The following is an 11,345-nucleotide window of genomic DNA, read 5'->3' on the forward strand; positions in this document are numbered from 1 at the left end:
TATATGGGCATAAGAGGGAGAAACCAACAAAACAGTCTAACGGGGGTGTGACAATGGGCAAAACCAACACAGACAGTCCAAGGGGTGTTACACATAGGAGCTCATGAAAGAACAGCTTTAGGTTTTGAATAACTGTGTGCATATGCTAGATTCAAAAACATTATATTAAGGCAAAGGTGTTTTCAACATATGACCATTGTTTGCTTTTGAGATGTGTTTGTGATATTTTGAAGGCAGTGCTTCATTTTGCAAGAGATGTAAGGCATTTTGAATTTTGTGTGTGCAAATTTTGGATTTGTGTGAAAAGTTTTGAAAAATAGAGGCAGAGTTTTGAAAATGTATGTAAGCAGTTGAAGAAAAAAAAAAAAAAGCTGTATTACCAGTTTCCGTAGTATTGTTTTGAATTGTTAGTAACGCTTTAGATTACAGCCCGGAATTTACCCTGTAATTAAACTGAATTTACAGCTTACCTATTTGTAACTATAGAGTATCTCTACAGTACCTACTCGTAGGTATAAGTACTGGGTACTTATTGTTTTATTACAACATATATCTTTTGACATTGACACAAATAGTAAACTGTAGTATACTATAGTAGAATTTAGTAATTATAGTAAAGTTAAAAAACACTATAGTCTTTATAAAACTGTCCCACAGTTTACTTAAGAATATATGCTATAGTATTTATTACTGTTTCTTTATGTGGGATCATTGAGATTACTGAACATCACAGCTGAAAGTACGGGGAAATTATGTAATGAGTTTCTGCTATGATTTGGTTTAGAAATTTCCATATGAAAATTTAACTGATGAAAGAGTATTGCATATAGTCATCTCAGCAGCAAATCACATGAGCAGCATTCAGCATCGAGGTGCAATATAATGAAAAATAGATTACCTTCCAGCTGCTCCCAAGATAACATAAATATAACATCATAATGCACAACTACTGTGCAAACATACACTCTTGTTATATGTAGTTACTGTGTAAGTGTAACATCCGCGGGCTGTAAAGTAAAGTGATACCTTGTTACCCTCTTGTTACCTGTAGTTACTGTGTAAGTGTGACAGTAAACAGTTTTAGTTATGCTGCAATAGATATGATTCAAAGTTATTAACAATGAACTATTACATAGCCAAATGCAAGGTTCAAAGACCTTAGGTTAACAAAGAAATATTTGTATTATTTAACAAAATTTTAACAGAACTTTTCTAAGAACAGAATGCAGAAAAAAAAAAAAAAATTACAACCACTTATGCAAAGTACAAAGAACGGTAAAAATAAACAAACAAACAACAAATTATGTTCTAAATATATTTTTAATGCTGTCAATTTTTCCTTTCAGCTGTGGGGAGGAGTCAACGAATTTCTGGAGATCTTTTGCATATACTTGCAAAGTTGTCCCTGCAGTATATGAGGGAGCAGAAAAGTCCTCCTCCTCTGATGCAATTTTCAGCTGTGATCACAATCAGAGAAAAAGACATTGCAAAAAAGAAAAAAAAAAAAAAGTTAATACATGTCAATCTTGCATAACGTAAAGAAGTGTTGCACAATGCTTATATTTAACCAAATATATATAAAAAAAGACTTCTGTGAGGAATCTGTGTCCAGTAGGTGTCACTCAACTCCACTCTGATTGGCTCAAACTTACCTTAACCCCTGGGTATACCCTACACCTTACGAAAATTAAACATGTTTAAACAGTAGTTAACAAAAAAAAAAAAATAAAAAAAAAAAAAAAAAAAATCATTGTTACTATAGTTAAACGATGGGTACCACAAAACAGCCATGGTTAAAACCTCTTCAGCCCTGTTGCACATTTTGCATTTTAACAGAGTTAGGCATACCTGGTTGTGGTTAAAAAGTGTATATAAATATATATATATATATATATATATATTTTTTTTTTTTTTAAGAAAATGGCTGATCGTTTTGCTAGATAAGATCATTATTCCTCCGCTGGGATTGTGTAGAGCCCTTTGAAGCTTTATTAAAACTGCGTTTTTAACCTTGAAAGAAAGACATGAACATCTTGGATGACATAGGGTGAGTAACTTGCCAATATTTTTTTCCCCCCATTTATGTTTGTTGTAAAATTATGAACAAATACAATAAAACAACACCACGTGTTCAAATTTAAGTTAAAGGGTTTTCTGTACATAGACACTATTTTTTATCAATGTAATCTAATGTTTGTGTGTTGGGCACTCTTTTAAATTCAGCTATGTCTAATTCTGTAAAAATGCTAAATATGCAACAGGGCTGAAGAGGTTTTAACCACAGTTTTTGTAGCACAACCATGGCTGTTTTGTGGTACCCATTGTTTAACTATAATAACAATGTTTTATTTTATTTATTTATTTTTAATTTTATTATTATTATTTTTTTAACTACAGTATAAACATGTTTTAGCATTATCAGAGTGGAGTGCATCTTCTCTTCTTTTTTTTTTTTTCAGTTACCAGTGTAAGTTTTGTAGTCCTTTGTTATATTATTATTTATTGTTTTATACTTATGTGAGGACACAGATTATTTTTATATTTGGTTAAATATAAGCTTTGTGCAACACTTCTTTACATTATGCAAAATTGACATGTATTAACATTTTATTATTATTATTATTTTATTTTATTTTTTTTGCAATGTCTTTTTCTCCAATTATGATCACAGGTGAAAATTGCATCAAAAGGGGGAGGACTTTTCTGCTCCCTCATATACTGCAGGGACTACTTTGCAAGTATATGCAAAAGATTTCCAGAAATTCGTAGACTCCTGCCCACAGCTGAAAAGAAAATTTGACAGCATGCCTATTAAAAATTAATTTAGAACATGATGTGTTTTGTTTGTTTGTTTTTACCGTTCTTTGTACTTTGTATAAATGGCTTTAAATTAGTTTTTTTTTTTTTTTTTGGCATTCTGTTCTTAGAAAAGTCCTGTAAATTTTTGTTAAATTTTAAATTTTGTTTAAAAAAAAATATTTTGTTAAATAATAAAAATGTTTCTTTGTTAACTTAAGGTCTTTGAACCTTGCATTTGACTATGTAATAGTTCATTGTTAATAACTTTGAAACATATCTATTGCAGCATAACTAAAATTGTTTACTGTTACACTTACACAGTAACTACAGGTAACAAGAGGGTAACAAGGCATCATTTTTAATTACAGCCCACGGATGTTACACTTACATGGTAACTACAGGTAACAAGATGGTAACAATGCATCACTTTAAATTACAGCCCGCGGATGTTATACTTACAGGGTAACTACAGGTAACAAAAGGGTAACAAGGGATCACTTTAAATTACAGCCCGCGGATGTTACACTTACAGTGTAACTACAGGTAACAAAGGGTAACAAGGCATCTCTTTAAATTACAGCCAGCGGATGTTGCACTTACACAGTAATTACATATAACAGGAGTGTATGTGTGCAAAGTAGTTGTGTATTGTGATGTTATATTTATATGTTATATCCTGGGAGCAGCTGGAAGGTAATCTATTTTTCATTGTATTGCACCTCGACACCACAATGCTGCTCACATGACTCGCTGCTGAGATGACCATATGCAATACTCTTTCATCAGGTAAATTTTCATATGGAAATTTCTAAACCAAATCATATCAGAAACCCATTACATAATTTTCATAAATGTTGTAATAATACAGTAAGTACCCAGTATGTAGTGTAAAAATATACTCAGCAAGATTGAGTTGTTTTGAGTGGAGAGCTTCATTTTGACCTGAATATAGTAAGTTCGGGGGAATTGAGTTAGAAGTTACGGGGCATAATGTAAGAAATGTGTTTAAGCAATTGAGAAAAACTGTAAAACCCATGAGCTGCCACTGGTTCTATGGCATCGCTTAAAAAACCTTTTGAAGCACCTTTATTTTTAAGAGTGTATAGTGTTTTAGCAATTGAGAAAAACTGTAACCCCCCCCCCAAGTAAGCAAACAAACAAACAAATCTTCCAGACATGAAAAAAGTAAAAAAAAGTGACTTAAGACTAAAATCTAGACTCTACACCGTAAAAAAATGACTGTGAATTTAACTGTAAAAAACTGTAAAAATGCTACAGTAAAAAACTGTTAAATAGTTAATGGTAAGTACCCCTACTATATACGGTGAACAACTGTATAAGGCATTGCATGTAATTTATGGGAGTATACCATTTTTGGAAGTTAAAAAGAATATATAATTTACAGTGAATAACCGTAAATTGACATACGCAGAATTACCTGTTACATTTCAATTTTTTTTTTTTTTTTTTTTTTAAATAACTATGTTTCTTCTTAGTTTGCTCTTATTAGTTTTGTACATTATGGTTGTATGTAACATGTAATGTTGGTTAATGAATATTTATTGCATTATTTCAGTTTCATGTGTGTTACCTTGATGGTGTTTAGTGTTTGTGTGAATGACACTGTGCACCTTCTATATATGTTAAAATTTAAAAGCTTCTTGTGATGGGCTTTGGTTCATCATGTGACTTTCTCACCACCACCTGCTTTTGGTGGTTATCAGTGTATTATAAAGGCACAAAACAGATATCAGTACTTCAGCAGGTTGGTATATTAACGCTGCCCTACAAAGGCAAAAGACCTTAACTCGCTAGAGTGTGAAAATGAGAAAAATGACTTTAAAGTTTTTTATTTGTCCAGCCAAATTAATTGCAGATAGGACACTAGAAATTTGGCAATTAGATGTTTTAGCAATGAAAATTATCTACATTAAAAAAAACTGTGAGCTCGAACTTGATTTTTACCCGTATTTCGAAGTTAGTGTACTCTGCCTTTGCAGTGTCTGCAAAAAGTGAGAAGTCACACCAAGGCAAAAGGCAGTAACTTCCTCTGTGTACCACTAGAGGGAGCCTGAGTACCACAACTGGTAATTGTACCACACTTTGCTATGCTCAGTAATATAAAAGAATGCTAGGCATAGCATAATAGCTTTTATATTGACTTGAATGAAATAGCCTAACCTAAATGAATGGCCAGAATGCTTGTGGATTGATTTTATCAGGTTACAAGAAAAGGTAGGATATGGATTTAATTGCAAACTGTTTGTAGCCTACTGATTTTATAATTGATCATGCTACATGCTACGACATTCTATTCCACATGCGTCCAACTAGAAGTGACAGCCTGCTGAATAATCTGCATTATAAAAAAGGAAAAAAAAAAAAAAATTTAAAGATTAGTCACGATTACATATTGTTGCCAATATCTCTGTACAGTGCATTATTATATGGAGCTGTCTGGCTGATCGCTATCTATCCAATTTGTTTGTCTAATGCTTCAGTGACAGATAAGATGTGTGAAAGTATACAAGTTACACCGCAATTAAAACACGGCAGACTTTATTGGACAGTAAAACAAAGGCAGAATACCATATAACTCTGAGTTAGCTAATTTCATACTGACACATGGCTAAACAAAGGCATAACGCCATAACTCAATTTGAGCGTTCCAAACAAAGTTAAAGAGTGGTAATTGGTGTTATACGGTGTTCTGCCTTTATTTTCTCCAGGGGCTGGTTGCATAAACATAGCCATTATCTTAAGACTGTGTCTAAGAATAAGCCTGATCAACTAAAGTCAGTGGGCAAAGACTGTTGCATAAAACAAGTTCATGGTTGTCTTTAGTAAGACAGTCTAATTTGCACTGCATTGTGGGAAAAGTAAGACGCTAAACAGCTTAAACAAAATGGCCGACAGTGGGCGCTCGTCGCAGTTTTCCTTTGCTGAAAATATTTGCATATTGGAGGAATACAATGCTGCAAAATCGATTTTAATGAACAAATTTAGCGATTACAATGCCAACAATAAAAAACACAAGGCTTGGTCCACAATAACGGATAAAGTTAATAGTATAAATCCTTCTGTCCCGCGGACCGTCAAAGATGTACAGAAACGGTTTAAAAACATGGTGCAGGAAGCAAAGAAGGAAATATTCAAACGAAAAAAACCAGCAACGGGAGGAGGACCAAGTGCAAAATTAAAAAAAACAACAGAAATTATCATTGAAATATATGGCGATGAATCACCAATGTTTTGGGGAATCCCTGGAGGGAGGGAGAGCGGAGTTTCCTGCGTGACTTCACCTGCTGCTGGGGAAAATACATCGCCTCACACAGCTGTTGCATCAGCGTCGCTTGGACAGTCTCGTAAGTAGTAGTGTTTTTGAAAGTGATTGATTTTTTAAGTCTGCTATTCTGTATACTATTCTGCTGTCTTGGATTGAGTACCATGTGTTGTGTTTTTTTTTTTTTTTTTTTTTTTTTTTAGCTGATTGCGAGGTAACGTTAACGTTGGTCACTGAAGAAGCGCCAGTGACAAGTCAGGACCAAACAACACAAGGTAAAACATAACAGTTAAGGCCCGTTCACACCAAGCACGATAACTATAAATACAACGATAACTATATTTGCGTCCACACCAGAGAACGATAACTGTATGTTTTTGTTGCACTTACACCACTTCAAGTCCTCAGCACATTTCAAGTGCATCTAAACAGTGAATCTAGCATAAACTATCTGATCTATAACATAATAATATAATATATAATTTATAAATATATAAATTATAATATATAATTTATAAATATATAAATAATACAGATTATTTTTCTACTGCACCTTCAAATGAGGCAAGACAATGTTGTCCAACCCTGTGCCGAATGTCTGAGGTAATTTTATGTTTTATGTTACTCTGTTTGCTGTCTGTTTGCTTCTGTTACATTGCTATTTCAAATGCGCAATCCCTTTAAATGTGAATGAAGTCTAATTAGCTGTCAGTGTTTTATCGTTCATCAGCTGTAAAAAAAAAAAAAAAAAATCGATTTTTAGAACGTTATCTTTATAGTTATAGTTTTCGTGCTTGGTGTGAACGGGCCTTTACAGTTAAAGTAACATTTTTACATACACCTTGCAGTTTCTGCAAAATGTTAATTATTTGACTAAAATAAGAGGGATCTTACAAAATGCATGTTGTTTTTTATTTAGTACTGACCTAAACATAATATTTCACATTAAATACATTTACATATAGTCCACTAGAATTTATAAGAATGATCATATTCAAAAGTTTACATTCACTTGATTCTTACCAGAGTAATCCACAGCTGTGTTTTAGTTTGTTGATAGTTGTTCATGAGTCCCTTGTTTGTCCTAAACAGTTAAACAGCCCACTGTTCTTCAGAAAAAATCCTTCAGCTCAAATTCTTTGATTTTTCAGCAGTTTTGTTGACCGTTTTGAATTTTTTAACATTCAGCTATTATTTTTTCTTGTGGTCTATATGTAAATGTATTTTATTTGAAATACCTTTATTCAGGTCAGTATTAAATAAACAATAACATGCATTTTGTATGATCCCTCGTATCTTGGTAAAATAATTAATAATTTTTCATATTCTTTGAGGTGTATGTAAAAACTTTGAAAAACTTGACAATTTTACGAGTTATAACCTTTTTTTTTTTTTTTTTTAAATTTGATGTTTCAGCCTTTGTATTTCTGTTACAGTTTATCTTAAACCAAGCAAAACAAAACATTTTGTTACCTGTAACCTAGCCTTTTCGAATCATGTTTACAGTGTTTGTCTGTGTACATATAGTCGATGCCACAAAATGCATCGTCACCCACCATTCCCATATAAAATAAAATAAAATAAATAAAAAACAGAATGTATTTTTTGCTCTAAAATGTCACTCATTAACATTGCTAATATTGTTTTGTTTTTTTTTTTTGTTTTTTTTTAAGGAGAAGATTTGGACAGCACCCAAGTGGCACCTGCAGGAAGTGGCTCAGACACAGAGTCACAGAAAGGCACTGCAAGCAAAATAACCATGAACCATATACTGGAAAAACAATATGAAGTATTAACACTGGAGGAAGCAAAACTAAAATTAGAAATACAAAAACTGGAATTAGAGAAAACTAAGCTAACACTGGAGATACAGAAGCTTGGACATGAACTTTAGATCTCATTGACTGAAGTATTAATCAGTTAACTACTTAATTCCTGAGATTTTCTAGCTGACTTATACAGGTAAATGAAAGCAATGTTTCTATACAAATAACTTTAGGTGTATTTAATAGATTTGACATGTATTTAAGTAAATATTAGTGTAGTTCTATTTAAGTGATTTGAAGATTATATTGTATTTCAGAAGTTACTACTGATCCTGTGTATTTTTTTTTTTTTTTTGTAAATATTGGTTTGATTAAATTAAAATTTGTCAAGTGCATTTCAAAATTCATTCTTTCACTTTTCTCAATCAAACAGAGAAAATGTTTTCTACAATCATTTGGCGAATGTAACGCCCACATCCATCTTCATCTCTTGCCTCATTGATCTCCATAGCAGGTTCCTCAAGCATTTGGTCTTCTTCCAGGTCTGGGAGTGCAAGATCTCTATTAAAATAAAGTGATTTATTAATCCTATTATTTAAAATTATTGGATAAATGTAGCTAGGAGTTTAAACTATGCCTAAATTTCTATTTATTACCTTGCTAAGTTGTGTAAAACAACACATGCACAGATTATGTTGCAAACCCTCTCTGGTTTCATTTTGAGCTCTCCATGCAAACAATGAAACCTTCGTTTCAGGACTCCGAAACACCTTTCAATGACATTCCTTGTTTTGGCATGGGCTGTGTTATACCGAGTTTGAGCTGCAGTGACTGGATTCAAGAAGGGTGTGAGAAGCCAGGGTTTTAGTGGATAACCAGAGTCACCTAAAAGCACCCCTTGCAATTCTCCTCTCTCAAATGCATCATGAATTTGGGAATTCAACAAGATTCTTGAGTCATGGGTTGATCCTGGCCAGCGAGCGACACAGTTGAGCACCCTGAGTTTGGCATCACAGATTGCCTGCACATTAATACTGTGGTAGCCTTTCCTATTGACAAACAGTGGCTCATGGGTTGAAGGTGCTTGAATCCTAATGTGTGTTCCATCAATGGCCCCTATTACATTAGGAAATCCGGCAATGTTGAAAAAATCCACCTTTACCTTATTCAAGGTAGAGACATCAGTCGGAAACAGTGGGAGTCTGCCTGACAGCACACAGGAAACTCTATGAATGATTCTTGATGCTGTAGACTTGTGTACACCGATTATGTCTGCAGCTGCGTTAATGAAACATCCCGTGGCAAAGAAGCGTAGCGCTAGACATATTTGTAGCAGTGGAGGGATGCTACAATTTCTTGAAGTTTCAGGCCTCAGCTGCTCCTCCAAGTCAAATGCTAATTGTTGAATCGCATGTCTTGGAAATCTCAGTTTTTCAAACAGTTCCTTTTCAGAGAGAACTTCCAGTGGATTTGATCGGTCTTTGAAAAACCTTTCTCTTCTTATTGCATGTTCATAAACCCAAAGATTAAAATTTGCCATAGCACAAGACAAACAAAAGTCTACGCTGTTTAAAAATCTGTCACAGCTGACAGTTGGTTTCCATGGCAACATAGATTGTAAGGAAAAGTTAGCCATGGGGTAATCAGTCTAACTTTTTGGTCTTAAATTAGACCAGTCTAAGATTTTATGCAACTGGCTTACAAAGTAAAGACCCGTCTTAAAGAAAAAAAATAGATGACTAACTTGTAAGACCAGTCTAAAACAGTTTTATGCAACCGGCCCCAGGGGTTTTCGAAGTTACGGTTAAGACAATCCATTATTTTCTCAGTAAAACAACTAAATTGACTCAAGATACTTATACGCATGATAAAGGGTGTCTTGAATGTCCCAAAAATATCAATAACTCATTTTTAATCAAAATCGAAGTTATGGTCTTTTGCCTTTGGACGGCAGAACATTATATCAGTTAATGAAATTACGGTATTTAAATGTTAAAAGTCATTATTATTATTTTTTACAGTAAAATTCTGGCAACCACAGCTGCCTTTTTTACCCTAAATTTTATGGATTTTTTTTTTTTTTTTTTTTTTTTTTTTACAGTGTAGCTTTACAGACCTCAAATGAAACATTTGTGATAAAATTCAATTGTGGCAATATCATAAAATTGCATTGCCACAAAACTGAACTTAATGTGCCTATTACTGATGATCAATCAAGGATCAGGGATCTGATCAACATTTAAATAACCCTTTCTCTTTCTAGTGAATCTTGAGGACCAGAACAAAGGCTATCCAAACCAGAGAGGCCAAAAATTCATCAGACTAACTTACTGTGCTGTGTACAGAACTCCGAAGATGCCTTCTTTCCAGTTTTTAAGACTATTTGGGGGCCAATTGACCAAAATGAGTATTGTGATTTCAGTTCCATTGAGCTTTTTGTTAGTGGGTTTGCAGTCAATGATTGATGTCAAATTTTCATGTCCATGCAAAACGAAGTGGAATTCAGCTATAGCAACTGTCATCTTTGTTGCTCCCGCTATTGTTGCTTTGGTTATAATGCTATTTTTATTAAGGCCTTTTAAATATAAATATGAAGGTTGTTGTTGTCATTGTGATTGTTGTTGTCAAGAAAAAAACAACAGTAAAAGATCTCATAAAGATGATAACACAGGAACATCTCATAGAGATTATAAGGCAGGAACATCTCATAATGATGATAATGCAGGAACATCTCATAGTGGTGATAACACAGGAACATCTCATAGAGATGATAAGACAAGAACAACTTATAAGGATGATAACGCAGGAACATCTCATATAGATGATAATGAAAGAACACCTCATAGAGGTAATAACACAGGAACATCTCAAGGACAAGACAAGAAAGAAACATTTCAGTCTGAAACAAATGAGCTTGAGGAAAATTTGGGTTTTGTAAAAGCTTCTTTTGTTTGTTTGGTTCCGAGTCTTGTGTGGATCTGTTTATGTTTTATTGATGGTGATTATCTTGCATGTGGATTAACTAAATGGAATGGACATTATGCCTGTGATAAAGAACTGCATCCAAATTGTTTGAACTGGTGCAAACCCGATGAACTAAGCCAAGGAAAAACAGAGACTGAATATGAAAGAACACGAGAGTTGATTGTTATATCGAAGGTAAATAAAATTTATTTTTAGCATTCTACATATTTTTCAGAGAAAAGTTTTAAACTAAATAATAATAATAATAATAATAATAATAAGCTTTAATTTAATTATATTTAAACAGAATTTTGTGAACTGATGATTTTCTACTGATCATGAAAGCAGTAATTCATGAATTTCTGATAATAGAAGAGTGTTGGTGGCATGGTGTGTTTTAAAATAGAGGAGGCACAAATTGTAGCAGCCTGGGGATCCTATACAGAGGATATAAGTTTCACTGCTGGAGGTCGCCTAACCTAAACAATAACAAAGACATAGCTTGATGACACAGTGAGTGATCATGGGAGTTG

At 33.4% G+C, this 11,345-nt stretch overlaps 1 protein-coding gene across 1 annotated transcript; it reads left to right on the plus strand.

Annotated features, from left to right (window-relative positions):
* Window positions 1–4,370: 4,370 nt before the first annotated feature.
* On the plus strand, window positions 4,371–8,229 carry LOC127153152 (uncharacterized). Its single transcript, XM_051094103.1, has 3 exons — window positions 4,371–6,164; window positions 6,286–6,357; window positions 7,756–8,229. Exons 1-3 carry the CDS (start codon window positions 5,705–5,707, stop codon window positions 7,974–7,976), a joined length of 753 nt encoding a protein of 250 aa, XP_050950060.1. The 5' UTR covers window positions 4,371–5,704; the 3' UTR covers window positions 7,977–8,229.
* Window positions 8,230–11,345: the final 3,116 nt, after the last annotated feature.

The sequence above is a fragment of the Labeo rohita genome, chromosome 22, assembly GCF_022985175.1.
Source record: "Labeo rohita strain BAU-BD-2019 chromosome 22, IGBB_LRoh.1.0, whole genome shotgun sequence".
NCBI lineage: Eukaryota > Metazoa > Chordata > Actinopteri > Cypriniformes > Cyprinidae > Labeo > Labeo rohita.

Excerpts from the sequence above, each read along its gene's own strand:
- LOC127153152 (XM_051094103.1), top strand. The coding sequence starts at position 5,705 with ATGGCCGACAGTGGGCGCTCGTCGCAGTTTTCCTTTGCTGAAAATATT. Across the intron at positions 6,165-6,285 it reads AGCGTCGCTTGGACAGTCTC|CTGATTGCGAGGTAACGTTA; the intron begins GTAAGTAGTAGT and ends TTTTTTTTTTAG. Across the intron at positions 6,358-7,755 it reads TCAGGACCAAACAACACAAG|GAGAAGATTTGGACAGCACC; the intron begins GTAAAACATAAC and ends TTTTTTTTTAAG.